Below are 23,704 nucleotides of genomic sequence, written 5' to 3'. Positions count from 1 at the left end.
AAAAAAAAAAAAGAAGGCTACAGCAGATGGTTGAAAAAGTTCTTTCTTTTTGAATTTCCAAAACCCTGGTGAATGATAATGTAAAAATAAAACTGACATTTATATTCTGAAGGGGCATGAACAGAGAGAGGTGTTGGAAGTTTATAAGCAGTTTGTATCACACTATGCAAAAGAAATTATTTCACCATGGTGTGAGATTAATATTTACCACAAATTAGTAAAGAATTCTGTTGTTCTTTCGATGCCAACCTTGACTTTCATTTTAAGAATACTATGAAAACATGTATGACCAGTGGAGGACTTTGGCTCTTCAAATTGCAATTATTCAAACCAGGATGAAAAAAGAATTGGCAAATAGAAACAGAGTGGGCTGCCCTGTAGACAAGCGTATCTGAGGTTAATCCTAAATACCTTGGTATTATCAGCATCTTCAGCGTGAAGTCTAACGTGGGGTGTATGCCTCCCCCAAAGAAAGCATGAGCTCCATGCTTTTGGTGGCTGTTATTAGCATCAATATCCTTCTAATCACCTAACTAGAAATGTGGGCTATTTTAATTCTTGAATCCCATTTGTTGCTCCGTGAAGTCTTGTCCCAGCCAGTCTGTTCGTGTGTCGCCACTACCAGATCAGATCCTCATTATTCCTTCCTGGACTCTTGTAATTGCTTCTCCTTAGTGTCCCCACCTCTCTCTCACTAGACCCCATCCCGTCCTTCACTCTGCTGTCAGAATTGTTATTCTAAGACTTACATGTGGCTGTGTCACCCTCTTTTTGATGTTAATTAATCCACAGTATCAACAAAAACCAAGTCCAATTTTCTGAGCATGATTTTCCATCACCCGACAACTAGGTTTCCTTCCTGGACACATCTTTCACCATGTCCCACCATCTTCAGCTTCACACTCAGATCACACCTGACTGCTTGTCACACTCCAAAGATACTATTTCTTTTTAAATATGCCAATAGCAAACCCCAAATTCCTGCCTGTCTTTTACTCAAGCTTCATGATCCAAACCTAGGGTTACCTAATCCATGAGATTTCTTTTATCATACCATAACCTCATAATGATAGCTGACACATAATAGACTCTCCTTATGTGCCAGGCTCTATTCTAAGCTATTTTATGGGTAGCATTCTGTTTAATACTTACAGCCCTGATGTAAAATTGGGTGAGCTTGTGAAAATGACTGAACTTCTCTGAATCTCACTGTTCCAGTCTGAAAAATGGGAATGCTAGTTCATGATTTCATGATAGTTATCAGAATGGTTGAGCTGATGAATGTAAGTCATTATCTCTTGTAAGGTAGCCAATATAGTATCTTATGCACAGAAGGGGCTCAAGACGTGGTAGCTGAATAACTGAACTTTATATCCGAATTCCTCCCCCACCTCACATAGCTATTCATTTGAAAGGCTTTAAAACTGAAAATTAATTTTAAAAATACAGCTTTTTAAAAAGGACCCCTACTCAAAGCCAGGGAGTAAGGTAAGCCCTGGGATAAATTAAATTGGAGTTTGGGCTTCAAAGAGCTATGAGTTCAAGATTTTCAAATTTAAAGAGAAAACCGTTAAGTCATTACCACAACTGAAAATGTTTGGCATATAAAACAAATTTTGAATCCTTAAAATTCAAGAAGTTCCTTTAACTCAATGTATTTAACTCTTATTCTGTGAGAGGCACTAAGGCACTAGCTCATCAAAAGAACAGTACGCCTTCTGGGTCTCTAATGTTGATCGGGGTGAATCAGGTGTTCATACCAGACAGTACAGCTTGAGGCTCACTGATAAGACTATCCCCCCAGTTGGAGGTATAAATCCCTTATAAACAGGGTAAGAAAGTATAGGTAAGGTTGCCAACTCAGAGATAGCATTTGTCCTTCAAAATCATGAAGGTACCTTTCTTTAAAAGAGTAGTAGTACCAACGTAAACCCTGAAATAACAACAAACCCAGGACTGTCTCAGTTCACAGCTTTCTCTACTATGCTTTGAAGTGCCCTTCCATGAAAGTTGAATCAGAAATGAACGGTAAACAATCCTTTGCAAGGGGCATAGGGAAAGAGAGTTGGATGGATGGGAAACTGAAGAACACGATAGTCTAATCTTGTTTTAAGAAAATGTTGGTGGAGCCGGGGGTGTGTATCCGTGTACAGGGGATGCCATGCTGATGTTTTCTTAGTGGTTGGCTTTTTTCTTTCTTCCTCCAACAACGCAGTAGATGATGGCAATTTGTAGAGTATTGTTCAGCTTTACTCTGTTAGGCAGTATGTTTGTCTCAAGGAGAAGGAGAATAACAGTTTGCCCTTACTCCATAAGGAAAGCTTACACACGTATAAAAGGCGACGTCCTCTAGGTGCTGGTCATTGGAAATGGTTCTCGGTCTGGGGCTTTGTTGCCGTATTGGTAGAAAGCCTCTTGCCTACTGCTTGCCCTACTTAGAGTCTAGGAAGGAGTTTAACATGGACTTTAAAAGAGTGATTTTCCCCAACACAACCCTCTGATAACAACAACAGACCCAGGAGTCTGTCAGAGTTCACAGCCGTCTCTTGGCAGGGTTCACATCCCTACTGTGGACTTAGGAGGCATAACGACCAAATGCAATGTTACAGATGGTTTGCTTTGGATCATGCAAACACCCCTCCTGCCCTGTAGTTTAGAAAAATCTAAGAAATTTGAATAGAAGCTGGATACTGATGATATTAAGAAATTATTAATTTTGTTAGGTTTGGTAAAAACTATCCCTTTTTTCAGAGATGATTACTCTCTTTGATGATGTAGGAATGAAATGATATGCCTGATATTTGCTTTAAAATACTCAAGGGAAAAAATAGATGAAGTATTATGCAGAACCTTGAGAACTGTTGCATCTTGGCAATGGGTAAATGGAGGTTGCTTATACAATCTTCTCAATTTTTGTGTGTGATTGAAAACTTCTACAGTAAAAAATTTCTGCATTGCCACTTTAAGATCCTGTGACCTTGGGCAAAGCATTTAACCTCTTCGTATTCTGGTTTCCTCAACAGCAAAGCAGACATAATAAGAGTCCCTGCCTCGTAGCTGTGCTGTGTGGATTGAATAGAAAAGGTTCAGTGCAAAGCACAGGGCCTGCCACAGAGTAAGCCCTCAAAAATTACAGATTATCATTAGTAGTGTGCATGGATCTGGGTCAGGGAAATATTTTTTCTATCACTTACCCTCTCACTGCTGGTTTGAGTTCCTCTCTGATCCCTAAATCAGCCTTGCCTTCTATTATGAAAAATGAAAATGTACTCAGACAAACGCTAAAGCTGATGCCTAATTCTAACTGAATATAGCTCTAACAACACATGTATTTTCAGATGACAGAAGTCACTTAGAATTAGTCATTAAATGAAGAGTAGGGAGAAGGGAAAAATTTAGGAAGGAAAATATACCACAAACCGTGTTTGCTGGTTAACACACTTTATATTTAACAAAATAGTTTTTTAATAATATATTCTTTTACACATCAAATATTGTTGCTAGAATCCCCTTTTTACAGTTGAGCGTTTAGTGTTGTTTATTTTTTCTCACTAGTTTCAGGCACACCATTTTTCAAAGATTTTAGAAACTGAATCATTTTTTTAACAGGCATCAGCTGTCAATCAGGATGGTGATCCCTTATTTAAAGAGAGCTGTAGTTAAAGCCAAGAACCAAAGGTGGAGGAGATGTAGGAGGGTAGTGGTGATGGGGTAGCTGCAGACAAAGCTTTCAAAAGAAAACAACAACAACAACAGATGAAACCAGAACTGTGTTGTTCAGAGTTTGGAAAGGATTTCTCAGGGACCTGGGTAGAAGGAAGTTGTAAAGTGTTTATCAGCTTATGAGAAATTCTGTCACAGTATAGGCTCATCTCTCCCTAAAGGGGGAAAAATGTCAGTGCTACAAAGTCTTAAAGGAAACAGCTTGTAGTGAGACTCTGAGAGGGAAAAAAAAAAATCCAAGGGCAACAATAAAATAATCCCTCTCTCTGGCTGGTAACAGAGGCTGCTGAGCAGCCTTCATTCTACAAACTCTCTGAAGAGAGTCTCTTGATGGGTATTATACTCCATTCTCGAAAATTCTTGTTGTGACTCTCACGGTGCCCAGCCTTTGATGCAAAATTTCTGTACCCTGGCTTCCAAGTTGTTCTCGCCTTCTGTTTTCTACAAAGGACATAGTAACTCCTTAAAAATAGATAGGGTACTATGAAACATGGCTCTATTAATGATGTTTTCTGGGTTTCAAACCTTATTCCTGTCATTTATTATTATTATTTCTTTCCAAGAGTGAAGATTTTTGAGGCTGGCAGGAGGCAACCTCAGGGCAAAGAAAGCTCTGTAATACATCTCTGTCTAGAAACAAGCTGAAGTGTGGAGTGCCTTTACTTTGAAGTGCAGGAATAAATCATGCAGAATTGTTCATGAATGATTCATGACTGTCTTTATGATGTATCCAGGGTGGCAACTGAAAAGCACCACCCTTGCTGCGAATTGGTGTTCTAAGGGAAGGCGGCTTGATGTTCTCCCTCGGATGGCGCCAGCCTGACTATTGGTATCAGAACACAAGCACAGTGTGTGTGAGAAGTGTCGGGTCCGACGGGTCAACACAGTAATTTTGGAAATGACAACTCTTTCTTGATGACGGGAGGAGCTTCCAGGGAGGAGAGGCTTGACGATTTTAAAGGAAAACCCAGTTGATGAGACTAAAGAGATGTGTGTCCTGAGGGTGGACGTGCGGTGGTGAAGCATCGCTCCCTTTGGAGGAGACTGACCCGTCCCCTCGGGGCTGCTGATCGTGCCTGTCCGCAAGGGCTCAGAGGCTCACCAAAGCCACAGCCTCAGCCAGACCTTGCCTGATACTTCCCCCCCGGTAGAAAACCACTCTGTACTGATCATTCTAGACCAATGGTTCTCAACCAGGTGAAATTCTGCCCCCTTCCACACACCCTGGGGACATTTGGCAATGTCCAGAGACATTCTCTTATTACAGTTAGGATACTGCTCTTGCCATTTAGCGGATAGAAGCCAAGAATGCTGCTAAACATCCTAAAAATGCACAGGACAGCTCCCAATGACAATTAATTGTCTGGCTCCAAATGTCAATAGCGCCGAGGTTGAGAAACCTTGTACAGGCATGCGGCAACTCCACTGGAGCTATGGCCAAGCCCAGGTAGGAGTGGGAGCCGAAAAGGAAAGAGCACTGGTAACGCAGACAACCTTCAAGGCTCCTCAAGGACCCTACCAGATCTGTGCCAGGGTTTTCAAGACAGGAGAGTGGAATAAGTGACCAGCTATGCCATGTGGTTTCAGAATTGTTAAATTTGCACTTGAATAGAGGTGGCATCAGATACCCTGTGTATTTTATTTTTTCTGTTCCTATACTAGCAGCATTACCAGGGCAACCTTGAGACTCTTCAAAGGTTCATTTTAATTGTTCACTGTCTAATATATACATTTAAAAAAATGTTCAACAAATGGAATTGTATTGTGCAAGACTCACTCTACCCTAATCTTTAAATCAGCACTTGAGGTGGAAAGAGTGTCCTGAATCTATGTTTTAGACAGAGGGCTGAGCGGTCGTTACTGTAACATGGCAAACACAGTCCCGAACCAGGAAAAACTGCTTTTTGGTTGTCAAAATATGACTGGCTTTCAGCCAAATCTGAACTCAAAAGCCAGACGTGTTCGGAAGGATTCAGATTCACAGTGGGGACTATGCACCCTGGTTCTGGTATTTATCGCGCCAGGTGAGAGAGTGGGTGTAGTGTGTTTCGTTATAAGCCGAACTTAAATTCAGCATCATGAGAAAGTCTGGTGATTGATGCTGCAATTTTGAATACCCGTCTCCCTTTGGATTCTTTAGTCAAGCTCGCGGCATTCTTCACATATTAGTTTTTGATTGGCAGTTTCAAAATTTTGTGAATGAAATGTGTGGTTTGTAAGAATCAAATTGTGAGTCCCTGCATAATGCACTGAGCTCCAGTTCCCCACCCAGCCCAGCAGTGGGTCCATCTATGTGCACCTCTCTCTTCTGACCCTGCAGGGCAAGATTCACTCGAGGGGAGTGATTGCTTGGATGATTTTGCACCTTCCTAATCAGGAGGGTCCTCACTCCTGACACTGCTTTACTGAAGCTTATCTGACACAATTCAAAACCTTACTGTGCAGTCAAACCTGGCCCCTTAGACTCTAAAGAGGAAAAAATAAATCACTCCAAGAGAAAAATGCCAGGTTTACAGAAGAGTAAAAATGGAGAAAGTCAGTAGATGGTGAGCTGGCAGGCCAGAGGTGTCACCAGAGAAGAAACCTGTACAAGGCTATTTCTTTCTTTTTGTTCCAGAAATCCAGTTGTCAGGTCACCATCAAGCATGGATAATTACAAAAGCAGTTTTGATAGCTATATGCTATATATATTTTATATAGCAAGCAAGAAAGAGAAATTTCCTCTTAGTAAAATATTCACTTTTGTCAACCCTAAAAGGTTTTGCTGGTGACCCTGTTGTAGCTGGCAGGAGTTCGTTTGTTTTCTCTTGTTTTAAACATGTGCAGTGTAGAAGCCATAGCATTCTCTCCTAAGAGCTTGTCATCGGTGGGAATCTGTTCTACACAGTCTGCTTGCCTTGGCATTCGCGTTTTGAACACTGAGCAGGCTTCCACCAGTCCCCGTTGTGACAGTGACAGATGTTACATTCATCCACTTTCACTTCAATGCCAGCCGGAATGATTGTAGTTCCTGCAAAGCAGTTTGGACCTGGAACACATACATAGGCTGATTAGTTGATTAAGTCTGAGAGGCTCCCTTTCTTTCTTCCCGACCCCAATAAAAAGAATCCAACCCCCAAAGCCATGAACGAGTAAGTCAGACCCCTCCTAACAGTGTATCTTTAAGGAATTTTCTAGTGTTCTCCCTTAAATGCAAACTTTTAACTCCCACTGTCTTTTGCGTGCAGCTCATATTCCCCATTATGTCGCCCATTCAAAAGAAAAAAGATCCAATGCTCAAAATGTCTTATGGTCTGTTACTAAGTACATGCAATTTTCTAAAGTAAGGTAAGGATTGAACTCTATTTGCTTTATGCTCTGGGGTGTAAATGCTGCCAAAGTGTCCCCTGAAACCATCTAGCGTGGTCAGCATCACTTGTCAGTACACTGTGGCCTGTCCTCTCCCTTCCCATGGTGGGTTTGAGACAATGAACTCACTCCCTCCCTGGTTTTAGCACTTCCCTAAGCCCAGTTCCTGGAATCCCAGCTTGTTTCTTGATAACAATGAATAATTCATGACCAGATGATTTATTCATGTCCCAAACAAGCTTTGTTAGAGGTTCATTTGATTTTTGTAAATGGAGTTCCTTTAATCTGCTGGCTATCTATTTTTTTAAAGAATGACCCAAAGGTTTGGCTTTTGAAAGTCAGCAGGAATTTTATTTTACTTTTTCAGATTCAGAAAAGCTTTACTGAAAATGGCACTTGTTCTTTAAAGATGGATGTTTCTTAAAATTCACCAATCTGTTTTTTACTTCTTGTCTTTCTCCCTTTTCCTTACTTTCCTTTTATTTTCTCTGTTTTCTTCCCCCCTTTGGTTTTTGTTTTCTTTTAACCTTCCCGATGTAGAAATGCTCATGTTCGGTATTGGTGATATTATTTCTCAAATTCAAATGGGATATAGATTGCTTCCCAAGGTGCAGTGGATTATAGCGGAGTGATGCAAATTGCTGTTTCTTAGAAACGATTTGGTATAAGTCTCTGAGGTACGTATTTAGATAAAGAGAGGGAGCACTGAGTTGTGTCTACTAGTGATTTATTCATCCAACATTATTGGCCACTTGCCATTACCACTACAAAGTAACATGGCAACATACATTGACATCAGTGCCCTACTTTCATTTGCTTACCACTTGATAAGAATTTACGAGACTATCTTTACCATGAAATAAATGAAATCGGGGTGATTTGTAGTTCACGTCATAATTGGAATCTTGCCTTTCTAAAAATGGTAATTATTACTTTACAGTGTCGATTTCTCAACACACAACTATTCAATATGCTACAGCTTTAATCACCATCGTTTCAGAACCCCCGGGAGCTCAACTGTGCATTTATTTACCAACTGCGTTTGCGTAACTATGCCTTTCCTTCACTCAGGTGGACAGACACCTGGGGCGTGTGCCGGGGCGTGAAGAGCCAGCAAGAATAGGAGGGATATAATGGGTCCACACGGATAAATTAAACAGCTTAGTGAACTGTCTTCTTTCGCCCAGGAGGTGCTTCTTCTTAAGATGCTGTGGTTATAAGCTCTTGGCCATCTTAATTGCCGATTATTTAAGGATTGCTATATCAATTCCATAAGTCTTAGCGTTTAAGTCATTGTTTGATAGACTGAACTGTCTTTGGGTCTACACCTCCCTGAGAAAATTCCGCACCAAATCATGAATTTGTTCTGTTATTAGAGAACTTGGCAAGGAGTCTTTTTCAGAACGTAGCTGGTTCTCCCATGGCTGCTGTTGACAGACCTCTCTCAGCCCTATTGGTTCTCAGCCAGACAGGGTCTCACCGCAGCCATACTAGCTTCAGAAATTGAACTAGATGAACACTAACTACTGTTTTCCCAGAACTAGCCCAGAGAAAGCAATAGTTTCTCTCTTTGCACTTCTCCATATCCAACCAACTGTTTTCTTTGGTTGGATACGGAGAAAATTGTATACTTTAAACTTTTCCAGATGGGAAAATAATTTATTTTTTTCTAAACAGTGGCTCCAAAACAAAGAAGTCCCTGAAACAGAACAGGTAGACTGTTACCCAGAAAGAGTTTTCCCAGCTTCTTGAAAGCATTTGGAAATGTGTCAGTAGAATCTTCACACACTCTCTCTCCTCTGTCTCCCTCTTTCTGCCCCTCTCTCCCCACCCCCTGCTTTTCTCTCTCTTTTTCTCTCTTTGTGTGTGTGTGTGACACACCACTGGTCACAGGGGGCAGGTTCATCTCAGTGGAACAATAAGAGAAAAAGGCAGGGAGGGATTTGGTAAAAAGAGATTTCTAAGTCATCATGCTTATCTTGAAGAGGGTTTTTACTAGAGCTCTGGTTTTCATATCTGCCCCTTTTGGCATATGTTGGTACCATACAGTGATCAGCATGTATTTGATCAGCCTCTGTACATCATTTCGTAAAACTCATTTAGAATTCCTGCACTCTCAGCTCAGGAAATATTAGTTTCTATTGATTGACAGAATGAAATGGAAGGTCCTTTGCACTTTGCCAGGATTGACCAGTCAAAGGCGCTGCCTGTAAATAACATAGTAACCTCTGGACAGTCTACTTGGCAGCCAGAGGTATTGTACAGAATCAAAAACTCCTGTTTGATCTCATTAACAGTAATTTTATAAGCACCCGTCTGAGAACTTCAGGTGTAACTAAAGCAAGCCCCAAATTTGCTTGTTAGTAGCCTTATCTGCTTAAAAGTAATTTAGATAATTGTCAAGCAAAATGGTTGGCACTATTTAGAAATTCTTTTGGTCTTGGCCCTTTTTCCTTAATAGTGCTGACAATAAATGCTATTTGCTTTCAGCGTGTGAGTGTCCTACGTGAATTCCTTACATAGGAAATCTGTCCTTCTCTCTACTCTCTTCCTTTTATTTGGGGGCTGCTTTCCTTTTGTCTCGGTTTACGTGAAACAATAAGTTGCTTAGAAGAGTGAGCTCAATGGCAAAAGCAACAAATTTTAATGCTGAAGGCTTGGAGAGACTCCAGAGGGTGCAGTGAAAATGATTAAACTCAAGGCTGGCAAATAGGACCTCTGAGAAAAGGTTAAAGGGATTGGAATTATTTAATCTAGAAAGAGAAGACAAAGGTATAACTCAATAACTCTCAGGGAGTGAAGGCTTATTTTGTGAAGAATGGTGACCAAATGTTCTTTCTTCTGACACCCAGAATAAGAGGAAATGGAGATGCATCGATTCTCCAGGAATTAGAAGCACACACACAAATTACTCAGCGAACTGAGGATTGAGTGTGGCAGTTGCCAATAGTGTGGTGAGGCCTTCTCTCTCAGAGATCTTTCAGAACACAGGAGGTCTCACTCATCTGTCAGGTAGATTGAAATCGTCAGTTCCTTGAAAACAGGAATGGAGTATCTGTTATTTCTGATGGTCCAGGCCTAATACTGTGTCTTGCAAATATTAAAAACTCAGTATGTGTTTGCTTAACTGAATGAAATAGTATGAACTAGCTAGTTATATATTGGAAGCAAAATTATTTTCTGAACTTATAGATCCAGCCTTACATATATATCAGGCCTAGCCCTAGTAATCTAGAAATATTTGACCCATTGAGGAAGTTGGAAGTTGAAAGGCCAGTGGATTTAGAATGATAAGTGTACTGAGAAGTGACTGGAAAAACAGTGGTGTTCTGGAGCTGGAGGCTCCTGTTGGCTTGAGAGAGCCATTATTAAATATTCAGGAATTTTATAACCTTGTTGATATTATTTTGGTAGCTTGAAATTAACATTTGGGAAGTATTTATGCCACTAAAATCAGCAAATGCTACAAATCAGGATTTTAACTGCCCCTCTCCCCACCTGAGAGCCAAATGATATAATCATTTATATCACTAGGTTAGGGCTCAGGATTCAGGACATTACTGGGAATGTTAAAGATTTTGCTTCTCATTCTAAAAGCAATGGGAAGCCAATGAAGTATTTAGGTAGGGGTTCGTGTGTGTGTGTATGTATGTGCACACATAGCATCTGTGTATATGCAGGCACGTCAATAATCGTGAAGTAAAGACTGATTCCATAAACTGCACCAGGGTCACCATGTGATTGGTCCACAATGTGCCCATCTTGGGACTGTCCATGATGTCTCAATGGAGGTAGGACCTTGGAGATTGCGGACAAAGAGTAGAATCCTCACAGGCCCTGGCCACTGTGTGATTCCTTTCTCCTTTGCTCTGAGGCATTAAAAGTATCTGCTAAAATGCTGGGGTAATATTAAATTAGCATCAGCAATTAGCACATCGGCTTGAATTAACTGATCAGATTACCCCTTATAGAAAGTAAGGTCCTAAGGGAAAAAGCACCAGGAAACGTGCAGTTTCATCTGGGAAAAGGCAAAGGGTTGTTGGGGGGAGCAGGTAATTGCTAGGAAGACAGTTTAGCTGGAGTCTCTTAGGGGACCAGGGTCACTTTTAATCTGATGGAGATACTGGGCTGTTTGGGAAATTGGAGGATCCTATCAGTCAAGCAACAAACCAGTCCTGGATAAGTCAAGCATAAAAGCACTAATTAAAGTTGTATCTAGAGAATATCCAGAATAGCCCGAAGAACCACACTTGGAGGTAATACAATCAGGAACAAGGGCCAATATCATGCCACAGATATGACCCAGTGAAGACACACCTTGGGTGCAGGTATAGCAGCCTGCTCCATCAATATTCCCAACCCAGGACCCTGGATGCTGCTATGAGGACCGTCAGCAGAGCTAGCTCCCTGACCACTCTTGCCAGGATGAGGATTGTGTAGTTCTTCTTGAAGTCACTAGCTTTCAGTGGAAAGTGTGCAGCGGGTGAGCCTGGGGACAGAACCCAGTCAAATTCCTGCACCCTAGCTGCAAGGGAGGCTGGGACGTGGGTACCTGGCATTTGTAGCTTCTCTAGGGAGAGAGAGACTTTCTTCGTCCATAGAGGATTCCCCAGTCACAGGAAGGAGGCAGTTGTTCATTTCTGATGCTAAGATGGATGGGGAGAGGGGTCAATGAGGGCAGATTTCATCTGCTTCAAAATTTTTTCTCTGGGGCTGACCGCCAGTGTGCTTGTCTAGCAATCAGGTAACAAATATTCAGAAAAAGACCACTCTAAGCACGAGTGATACGGCTGTTAAGACAGAGTCCCTGCCTTCGGGGAGTTGACATTCTAGTGGGGTGAATCAGACAAACAGTAGAAAAACAAACAGGACGTTTCAAGTCATTCTGAGCTATGAAGAAAATAAACAAGACAGTGTAGTTGAGGGCCTAGACCCAGGGATGGAACATTCGTTAGAGTTTACAGAACATGTTCGTGTATGTTTTCTTGTTTCATATTCACCGTTATGCTGTAAGGTGTCATCATGAATCCCATTGTATACATGAGGAAAGTAAAGCTCAGAGAGATTAAGGGACTTGATAAAAGGCAGAGAGCTAGGTAATGGGAGAGCTTAAATACCAACCGTCTTATTCTGACTACTTTCCTCGAGGAGAGGCTTTTTTTATGTGTCCTGTCACTCCAAATGTCAGCCAGAATGGTACCCTTTCCTGTTCCTGACTCCCCAGCTTGCTCTCGTAGGAAGCTCAGGTGAGATCCAGATCCAGTTGGCAGCAATGAATTCAGTGAACACCTTGGGAGTTCTTTTTAGGAATTTTCACGCACCACCTTATTTCCTCCTCACACGAGCTGCTATTTGCTGTGTATTATAGGTCAGACAATGAGACACGGAAGTGTCAATGACTTTCTCAAAGTCACACAGCTAGTGAGTGATTGAGCTGGGACCCAGAGCCATTTTTCTAGGCTCCGTCCCAGAAGTCAATCTTCCTGTGAGTAGAGCTACTTTTCATTTCCTGCAAGTTTTAATAGCACCTGGGATGGTGTGGGATGGATTAGAGGGAAAAGGTTAGGATGTTTAAATTCCTGTTTAAGTGTGTGTGTGTATGTGCGTGTGGGCATGCACACGTGTAAGTAAAGGGAAGGTCTGGCTACACAGTCCCTGTGGGTCAGAGAATTGAGCCCCTCCAGCAGCATTATTCAGCCTCTTCTCCACAAGTGCAAAGCAGGAATTTCTCCCAAGAAGCAGATGTAGCTGAGAAAAGATGTGGCTCCAGCGATCGTCTCCAAAGGCCACCAGGCTGGCGCTGAGATCTCTCAGTAGGAGATGCCCTGTTCTTGTTGCCCCAAATCTCCTTTACAGCCAAGCCTCCTCCTTCCCAGAGACTTGGAAAGCCAGGCTGGTCATGACCATTTTATAGGCACTTCTGGATTATAAACTGGTATATGGCGTCCCTGAAAACCCTCCTTCTGACAACCATTTCATATTGCCTGACAGGCCTTTTTTGAGTATTGCAATTTCTGGCCTTGATTTGAAAATTTATTACTGATGCTTGGTGTCTTTTAGAAATTGGCTGTAAACGATCTTCCTGCTGCATAAATGAGGCAGATTCTTATTGTGTTAGGCTATAAACATCCTATATTTATTTGGCAGGGCATCTAAATCATTGTTTCAGCAAATAGGAGGCTTGTAGCCATCAGTCTGGGATTGAATTGGACTGGATTACGTTCATCCTTTTAACTGATTTTAATTCTCTGCTTCAGGAAGTTTGACAGATGTTATTGTGTTACCATAAAGCAAGTAGGCTTCTGATCAGGTGAACCCATTTCTGACTATTAAAATCTTGGAGAAAATGTTTCTAGCAACCAGTAATTAGAGCTGATTGCTGTGAAAATTGAACTAAGTGACTGAAACCTCCCCAGTAGCACATTCCAGTGGCCTAGTTAGGCCTGGACAGAGAGCAGAGATGAGATTCCGGTTGCTCACGGGAGCTTGCAGACTGGAGAATGGGGTGCTGCTCTCTACCTGCTTCTAGACCCTCATCCCTACGTTACTTTCCAACTATTTTATTAAACCTGAGAACAAAAAGCTTCCTCGGATTAAGGTGGCAAGTCAGGAAGGATTGTTTTCTCAGAGGCTGCCCTAGAGGTGCCTGTTAATCATTTTATTCGAAAATTCAGTAGTGCTGAACTCCTACACAAATTTCAGTGTGAGGGCTCTGGAGAGTTTTTTGGCCCTTAAGTATGTAAGATTTATAGCATGGTGCTCCTATTAAACAAAGTCCGAAGACTGGAGCGGAGAGAGGAAGGACACGGTCAGGCTACACAATAGAGGTAAAGGTTGGCTGCTTTTTTCCTAATTCCAGGCAAATCAGCCGCTGTGAGAATCTGGCGTCATTCACAGTCTGCATTAGCTGGCCCTGTAAGTCCAGTCTCACCTTCACAAGGATATGTGTGGTCAGAAAATGGCTTGGTTTGCTGTTGTATAAAACACTATCTGGTTAGTTTTTGCTTCAAATGATGAAATAGTTTCAGCCCAATTTTCCAACCTTAAACCAGATGACCTCCCCTTGTTAGAGCTTTCAGTGTTTTTCATGTTTCTTCTCAGCGATCCTAAAGGTAGGAAGAGCTGGTATTACTCTACCCATTTTACAGCTGAGGGCACTGAGTTTCAAACAGAGGGGAGGTGAGGTGATTTATTACTTATTTCCCAGGTGAGGCGCTTTATTTCGAGGTGAGCAGATAGAACTCTGGAGTCATACTGTCTACATTTCAGTCCTCCTTTTGCCATTTACTGGAGGTATCATCTCAGTGTCCTCAGCCATAAAGTGGGAATAATATTAAAATAATAAGAGTATTTACCTTATGGAGATTTTGAAGAAGCAAATGAATTAACATATGTCAAGTACTTAGAACAATGCCTATCATGAACTAACAATAAATGTTAGTTGTTGCTATTTATCATTCTCATTATTATTATTACTTGAGTTACCATCTGTGCTACTTTGGGTAGCTTATGGATTCCAGGACCTTTGATTCCTAGTCTGTGTTTCTTTTTTTAATTTTAAAATATCAGTGAAGAAATTAATATGGTTAATGTCAACCAATATTTTTTGCAAAGTGAGTGGATGTACAACAAAAAAATCATTCCTATGTGGATTTTCCCCAGCTTTGTTTACTATTTACCAGGAAGCCAGACAGTTGAAGAGAACAGCTGAATAGAGAGAGCATGACTGGGGAGAGTTAAGGGGAGATATATTAATCTGAACCAGTTGTTGACTGTGGAAGAATTCATTAGGAAATTGATTTAAAATGATCTGCTTGGATGGTACAGACAACTGGTTTCATTTGTTGGGAAGAAAGAGCCCAGATATGGTGGGAGAATGTCTAAGGTAAAGGCTAACAAAGAGATTGCAAGCTAATTTATTTATCTATCTATTTTTAAATTTTTTTTGTTAAATTTATTTATTTTTGGCTGCGTTGGGTCTTCGTTGCTGCGCGCGGGCTTTCTCTAGTTGTGGCGAGTGGGAGCTACTCTTCGTTGTGGTGCGCAGCTTCTCATTGCGGTGGCTTCTCTTGTTGCGGAGCACGGGCTCTAGGTGCACCAGCTTCAGTAGTTGCAGCATGCGGGCTGAGTAGTTGTGGCGCGTGGGCTCTAGAGTGCAGGCTCAGTAGTGGTGGTGCACGGGCTTTGTTGCTCCACGTCACGTGGGGTCTTCCTGGACCGGGGATGGAACTCACGTCCCCTGCGTTGGCAGGCAGATTCTTAACCACTGCGCCACCAGGGAAGTCCCTGCAAGCTAATTTAAAGAGAGAGTAGGCAATGATAGCTATCTATGGGTTGATAATTTATCTACCTATCTATCTAAAGGTTTCTGCTTTTCTATAGCATTTTCTTAGTGCTTAGAAAAAGGATAAGGTGTAAATGCCCAGCAATAACAGAAATAATGAATGAAATATGGTACTCCACTTCATAGACTCTTCTGTAGCCATGAAAAAGAATGAACTATAACCTCTAGCTGACTTGCAGGGATTTTCATGAGTTATTATTGAATAAGAAAGGAATTATGCAGAGAAGTGGGTATAATATCCTATTTTAATAAAACAAATATAGACAAACTTCTGTGTGTACATTTGTATAGAATTATATGAGGATGCAGGAAAAATAAAGAAGCACAAATACTAAGTTGTTAACGTGGATTATCTTGCTGGAGGAAGGGATTGCTGATGGGGGAGGAGATCGGGATAGGGCAAGTAGCAGGAGGAAAACAAGTGCATCGTGAGGTATTTGGTTCTATGTATAAAAATAAAGAGAAGTTTTAGACTGACATGCACTTTAAAATCAATGTGTACATTTAATGCTGTAATTGTTCCTTTTTTTCCGTAAAATCTGTTAAATCGATAATGTGTCTGACAATCAGGTACATCTTAAAACTGAGAAAATGTAGTGAAAGTCATAGAAGTGGGCAGACCATGAAGAGCCCTCAATGCCCCAGTTTTCTTGACTCTAAAGTTCTATGGCACTGCTGTCCATGATAGCAGCCACTAGCCATATATGCCTATAGAGCACTTGAGATATGGCTAGTCCAAAATGAGATGCTCTGTAAATGTCAAAAACAGACATCAGACTTCAAGGAATTAGTAAGTCTTTGAACGTAAGGGAAAAGGAGTAAAATCACTCATTAATATTTTTTATGTTAAGTATGTGTTGGGTGATGATATTTTGGATATATTGGGTTAAATAAAATGTATCAGTAAAATTAATTTCATCATTTTACTTTCCAATGTGGCTAATTTAGAAAATTGAATTTTAGAAAATTTACTTAAATTTGAAACTAAGTTTAGAGAATTTAAAACTCAGTGTGTGTCTCACATGATATTTCTATGGGACAGTACTGGCCTTAAGGAATTACAAAAGGATGAAGAGGTGTTAGGAATGGCCAAGAGGAAACTAATTTTTACATAATTTGGGAGGAAGGAATGCTAGGTATTGTGGAAAAGGGCATAACTTTAAGACAGGGGTTCTCAAAACATGCACCCTTGATCAATAGTATCACTGAGAATATCTTTGAAATGCAAGTTCTTCAGCTCCACCAGACACCTACTGATCAGAAACTGGGGGTATGGGGTCCAAGATCTGTGTTTCTGTGTTTTAATAAACATTCTAGCTGATTTTGATGCAGGCTAAAATTTGCTTTAGGATAAGGCAGAGCTTGGATAAAAGCTGTAGAAGATAGCGTGGTTAGTTTGAGTTTTAGAAGATGCCTCAAAATAGACTAAGCTTATCCCAATGGCAGTGAATTCAGCATGCTACATAGGCGTTTAGCAGTGAGTCATTCCTGAGGAGAAACTCTGAGCAAGAAAATGGTGGTTAAGTGGTTCAGTTACTTTCAAGTTTCAGCATTGGCCTCTGAGCTGTCATTATTGTGTTTCTTTGATAAGTGTGATTTTTATCCACACGATAGCTTTGAGAATCAGAGTCATGTGTGAAACTTGGCATTTGAAACCATTTTGGATGCTTTAATGACCTCACTTTCCAAAACCAAGTTGGTTATCACTGGAAAGAAAATAATATATATTTATCTTTGGGATAGAAACAGGTTAGAAAAGATTGTACTACTCAGTTTTATCTAACTTTCATATAAAAGATAGAATTTCTTTAAGCAACAAAGTTTCTATCTCTGACAGCGAATTTAGTATCATCTTTAAAACTGCCTACCTCATTGATGAAAAAATTGCAAACTTATTTTCATTTCCTTGAAATGCTTGAGTGAATGTACTAGAATGGAAGTAGCGTCCTCACTGTGGGGGAGAGGCATGGGACGTGGGGTATGCTTGTCAAAAAGTGGGTACCAACACACACACACATACACAATATCCACACAGCATACTTCATAACAGAGATGAAACAGAAAACTTTCCATTTTCTTTTTCTCTGTTCAAAGACACAAAGTATCTTGCAACTGAAAAAAAAAAAAATAGGTGATGAGCAGGTTATTTCATTAGTGGATCACATGACCAAAGGTGCCCTATTGACCTTTCCATGATTTTCATGGTCATGAATTATTAGACATGCCATGGGTAAATTAAGAAACAAAATGACATTTTCTTTAATGTTCATCTAACAATGCCTGTAGATAGCTAATAACTGGCACAGAAATGAGGACAAGATTAGTAAAAATAAATGGTTCACAAACTGTATACTGAGTCTAGTCTAGGAATATTTCTAGTCTAGAAATATAACGTTTAGTAGGCGGGCATATTTCCTTCCTGTATGGATGTGGCAAAAGTAGATAATATAAATAACAATGGGATAAAATTTGTAAAAAATAGTAAATACATTAAGGGGATTTAATTTGGTCTAGAAGTCAGAGAAGGGTGCCTTGAGGAGGTGATAGATGATAATGAGAGGGAGGGGTCAAAGGAGCTACATGTGAACATCTCCTAAGTGCAACAAAAGCTTGTCTCTTAGGGAAGCGTTTAAGGTACTACAGAGTAGAGAGCCAGTGGAAGTGGGAACCAAAGATAAAAGCAGAGACATAAGTATGAGCAATTTCTTAGTATTTAAAAAAAACTATATTTGGAGTTTTGGATTGCTTCTAGAGGGCCATTGAAACCATGCCATCATCAGATTTACTTTTTAACTAGATTATTCTGGCTTCAATGTAAATAATGAGCTGGGGCAGGGGTGAGGGCCCTGTTGCAGAAAGTAGACCAATTGAATCAGTTCTTACATTAGTCCAGGCAAAGGTAAGTGTGGCCTAGACTAGGGTGGTGGCCATGGGAATGGAGAGAAGTGAATGGATGTGAGCAGCATTTAGATTGAATCAACATGATTTGGTGGTGGAGCGAACGTGTGGAATGAGGTAGAAGATGCTCCTTAAGTTCCTGATGCAAGCAAGGATATGGGACGCTGATGAAGGAGCAGGATTTGGAGGAAAGAGAATGCAGTTAGTGTTAGGAACATTGAATTTATGCACACGAGTCATCTAGGTGGAGATGAGTAGCAGAATAGAATTGACTGAGCTGCCAGGAAGAGTTGGGTGTCCCTGGCAAACGAGTTGTAATTGAAGCCAGGGGAGTGGATGAGGGGTCCCTGGAGCTTTTGGTGTAGGGCAAGAAGAAAGAACAGGACAGGCCTAGGACAGCAGATGGGACAGTTGGAGCCAACTAAGGTGACTGAAATGAAGTCTCCAAAGGGGAAGGAGAAAAAATTAGCAGTACATGGCGTCAGAAAAGCAAAGGAAGGGAAATGTTTCTGGTAAGGGGCAGTGACAGCAGTGTTGAATGCAGCTGAGATGGCCAATGAGATATGGGCTGAGAGAGGTTTATTGGTGACTCACAAGAGCACTTTCTGTGGAGTAGTAAAGGCAAAAGCCAGAAGGCTGAGGGAGGGGTGGACATAAAGAAAGCCTGGTCAGTAGCTGAATGAGGCCAGAGTTGAGGGGGGATATTTAAGATGAGAGAGAGAGAAATATGTTTAAATGCTGGTGAGAGAGCCTCAGGGGGAAAGAAGAGTTGAATGTAAAAAGGTGGGATGTTGGGGGAAGATAATTGACAGAACAGAGTCCCTGAGAAAGCAGTAGGGCATGGGATTCTGTGTTCTCAGTTGGGAGAGGGGGAACTTCTTCCATTGTAATAGGCAATAGGAAGCTACAGGAGTTTCTTTCTGATAATTTCTATTTTCTCTGGGAAGTAGGAGGGACACTAATCTGCTGAGAGTGAAGGGAGAAGATGAGGAAAAGAGAGGGTTGACATAGTCATTCCAGGAATGAAAAAGCAGCCTGGGGAAGCATAATGGAATTGTCGAACAGGGTGAGGCTCCAGGTGAGGATGCTGACTATAATTTGCAGTGGTACCCATTTGACTGCTCCTGTGACCTTCCCACTGGAGCTCAGCAATATTGTGGAAGAGCGCCCCAGGCAGAGAGCATCATTGAATAGCCTCGTGACCTTGGGCGAGTCACTTACTCTCCATTTCCTCATCTGTGAACTGGGAATAACAAGAGTACACATCTGATAGGATTGTTGAGATTATTAAATGAGTTAATACACATAAAGTACCGAGAATAGTTAGTAGGTAGTGTACCCTGGATATTAAGTGGTTAGCTATTCTCCAGCTTTGGGGTTTTGACAGGCATGAGATGGTAGGAGCAAAGGAATGGGAAATATTAACAAGAGAGCAGTGGAAATTGTAGATGAGGAGTTAAACTGGAGAACAAGGGAAGTGAAGTCATAGATTTTGAAAATCACTAGACTGTTTTGTATTTACTGGAAGTCCTCCTGGTATGGATTCCTGGCCCAAGATTAGAATACGCTAGTTTTGCTGACAGAATTGGAGTGTTAATGGAAAATGAATATCGGTTTCTGAGCTCTGTTATTCCAGCTCCCATTCTATACTTTGGCTTTGGTACCCAAATACACAAGGAATTTACATAAAAAAGATGTCGCTGTTTTGAGAACTTTAGCTCGAAGCAGACCCTGTGTGTGATACTTTACGTACTGAATTCCTGTGAAATGGGAAACAGTTTCTTTTCTTAAGAAAATAAACAAATTTATAAGAAGCAATATTAAGGGAATCCCCTCAAGTTAAGGCAGTTTTGTTTAAAGGCTGTACATTTGCCAACTCTTCCTGTTCTTTTTCTTGAGGTCCACAATGAAATTTAAGCCAGAAAAACAATCAGTTTGGCCCAAGCTTGAATTGCTGCAGCATATCAGCCTCCAAAAGTGAAATTTAAAAGGAACTCTCTGCATCGCTGTTGGGCCTAGACACTCACAGGTGTTATTTTGTCTCCAAGAATAGATTTTGTACGGTCACTCAGATCACACGCTGGGACCCTGGCCTTTAATCATAAATGTAAATGGACTTTAGACACCAACATTTATTTCCAGGTTGGAAAATGATTGAGGTTTTATATGGTAAAAATATTACTGACAAGCCTAGTGAGCTCTCTGAAAATAGTTTCATGCGCTAACAAGCAAATAAATAAAATACAATTATAGACTAGGGCCTGCCCCCCCAGGAGTCTAGAAATCTTGATTTTATTCTTGCCCGGGTAAATGATTTTTTCTTAATTTAGAGGAGACATTTAGAGGTGGGGAGGGTGGAGAGAAGAGAGGTCAGGGTGGTCTATCTCAGGTGCAAATACCACCATTCTTATCTCAAAAATAGCCCTTAATCTGTTGCCTTCCCAGAAATTGCCAATGGACAGATGTCAGTTATTAAGGATAGTTTGTTTATTCATTTATTCAAAAGCATTTGTTGAAACCTTCCTATATGCCAGAGACTGTGCACATCCCTGGAGATACAGTGAGCACAAGACATATTCCCAAGTCTCAACGGGGTATACTCTAGTGGGAGCGAGGCAAGTACAAAGTTAGAAATAAGATTTTACAGGAGGATGTATGAGGGAACCTAATCAAAACAGAGGAAGGAGGCGGCTTTCTGGAGATGCAAAGACTGAGTGGATCATGAGGGGTGAATGGGAAAAATTTTGGTAAAGAATCAGGACAGTGTGGTGGTGAGTGGGGAAGTTAGTGGCATAAGCAAAGAAGGGGTTATGGCCCATTGGAAAAATGTAAGAAATTGTGTAGAGTTGGAGCTTAGGGTCCCAGGAGGAGAATAGGGAGCTGAAACTGGAAGAGAAGAAAGGGCGGTGGCCAGGTTCTGGAAGACCTTGTAAGCTGTACTGAGTAGAATGGACTTTACTATTACAGCACTGTGGGGACACCAAAGAATTTTTAAATGGTGGAGGGCTGTAACCATACTTATGCTTCAGCCAGATTGCTCCTGCTGCTGTGTGAAGTGGGGTTGGAAGGCCCCCAGCCTGGTGGAAGCAAGAGCAGTAATTGCTCCAGGAAAGAAATGGGGAAGGTCCGCACGGAACCAGTGGCTGTAGGAATGGAGAAGAGGGAATAAATTGGGGTGATCTTAAAGGGAGAATTAATAGAATGTGGATGTAAGTGATACGGAAAAGAAAGGAAATAAGATGATGTCCATATTTTTTGCTTTTATACTGGCTAGCAGGTGGTATCTTCCACGGAAAGAAGAAATATAGGAACTAAGGCAAGTTTAGGTGGAAGGTCCAGAGTTCAGTTGTAGACATATTGAGCTTCAAATGTCTTTAGCTTATAACAAGTGGAAAGCTTAGAGTAAGTAGTGGGATCTCTGGCTTGAGATCTCATGGGAGATATCTGAACTGGAAGCACCAATTAATTTAGAAGTCTTCAGGATATAGATGGTTATTGAATACATGAAAGTGGCTTCTTAGGAAGAGAGAGAGTAAATAATGGGAAGATTACTATTGACAGAACCCCAAGGAACTAACAATTTACGTCATGAGTAGAGGAATGGAACTCTGAGAGTGGTGTGTGAATGAATGGTTATAGCGATGGGAGTAGTTAATGGAGAAGAAGATTTCAATAAGGAGTCAGTTCTGCTGGATGTTAAATGAAATAAGGGTTGGACATATCCATTAAATTTAGTATCCAGCAGGCCCTGATGGCCTTGGCAAAAGCATTTCCACGTCATTGTGGGGATGAAGCTGGATATCAGTGGGTTTAAGAGTGACGTGTGCACAAAAATATGTAAACTACACATTCAACAAAACTTGTTTTGAAAAGAAGGTGAAATGTAGGGCTAAGTGACGAGAGAGACAACATACTGGGCTGGAATTGAGTAATTCAGTCAACTTCTGAGTTTTGTTATTGTTGCTGTTTTTAACATCAGGAGATGTGCCCATCTATGTGCTTAGAGGAAAAAGCCCCAGTGAAGGGAAAATTGCAGGCTCGGAGAAGAGGAAGTTCTGGATGTTCTGGCAGGGATGAGTTCTAGGAGTTGTTCATCGAAGTACCGTGATCTTAGGGCCAGCAGCAAAGGCATCAGCAGGGAGCTTGTTAGAAATGAGCAATGTCGGGCCCTACCCTAGATTTATGCAACCAGAATCCACCTTTTAACAAGAAAGAACATTCTCCTGAGATAGGAAGATAAGGACAGATAAGTTTCTTGATGTTGGCCAAGAAGGGAGTTAAAATTATGTTATGTCATTTTGCTGTGAGGGAGTGAAGTGATTTACTGAGAATAAGTAGGGGCCAGTGCATGTAGTGAAAGAGAGCCGGGGCTTCCCTGGTGGCGCAGTGGTTGAGAGTCTGCCTGCTAATGTGGGGGACACGGGTTCGAGCCCTGGTGTGGGGGGATCCCACATGCCGCGGAGCAGCTGGGCCCGTGAGCCGCAACTGCTGAGCCTGCGCTTCTGGAGCCTGTGCTCCGCAACAGGGGATGCCGCGATAGTGAGAGGCCCGTGCACCGCGATGAAGGGTGGCCCCCGCTAGCCGCAACTGGAGACGGCCCTCGCACAGAGACGAAGACCCAACACAGCAAAAATAAATAAATAAATAAATTAATTAATTAATAAAACTCCTACCCCCAACATCTTCTTAAAAAAAAAAAAAAAAAAAAAGCCGGCTAGTGGGATCTGAATGGGTAACATTGAAAGTGACGGAGAAAGAAACCCTGAGCTTACTGTGCTCTGCATGTGAATGTTTGTGTGGATGTCTCCAACAGCCTGGGGCTGGTATAGGAGTGGGCAGACACTTAGGCTGATGTAGGTTTGGAGTTTTAGCAAAAGTGGGAGTCAGCAAGAGAGAGGGTGAATGAATGAACCACAGGGTCTCTGTTGGAAAGAGAAGTCAATGAACATCTATGGGAGCTGACAGACCGGAAGGAAATGGGCGTCAATCATAGTTATTTATAGAAATGAGAACTATTACACTGCCAGCAACAGTGGCCACTCATCCAAAAAAAGCTCTTCCTTCTCACTGCAGAGTGTTTTTGTTTGTGTGTTTTACAAATAACACATCTAAAACATTCACTATTCTCTCTCCCCTGGTCACCTATCGAACTAGAGTCTGAGGCTGCTCCAGGCACTGAAACTGCCCACTAAAATAGCAACCTCATTGTGATATCGACTATGGCTTCTCAGTTCTTTAAACGGGAATAAGAAGACTCCTAAGATCTGGCTGAGGGCTTTAAAAGATCAGAATGATATTCTTTGCTACCTTGAATGCCCTTATTTATTTATTTATTTATTTATTTGCGGTACGCGGGCCTCTCACTGTTGTGGCCTCTCCCGTTGCGGAGAC

General features: G+C 41.4%; 1 protein-coding gene across 1 annotated transcript in view; it reads right to left on the bottom strand.

The window, feature by feature from the left end:
- Window positions 1–6,602: 6,602 nt before the first annotated feature.
- VWC2L (von Willebrand factor C domain containing 2 like) overlaps window positions 6,603–23,704 on the bottom strand; it is a 160,163-nt gene continuing 143,061 nt past the window's right edge. Inside the window, exon 3 of the mRNA XM_007111235.1 lies at window positions 6,603–6,751. Within this exon, the coding sequence (XP_007111297.1) occupies window positions 6,603–6,751 (149 nt within the window). The remainder of the gene's footprint in view (window positions 6,752–23,704) is intronic.

The sequence above is a fragment of the Physeter macrocephalus genome, chromosome 2 (genome assembly GCF_002837175.3).
Source record: "Physeter macrocephalus isolate SW-GA chromosome 2, ASM283717v5, whole genome shotgun sequence".
Classification (NCBI taxonomy): Eukaryota; Metazoa; Chordata; class Mammalia; order Artiodactyla; family Physeteridae; genus Physeter; species Physeter macrocephalus.
This window is presented reverse-complemented; position numbering and strand designations above follow the sequence as displayed.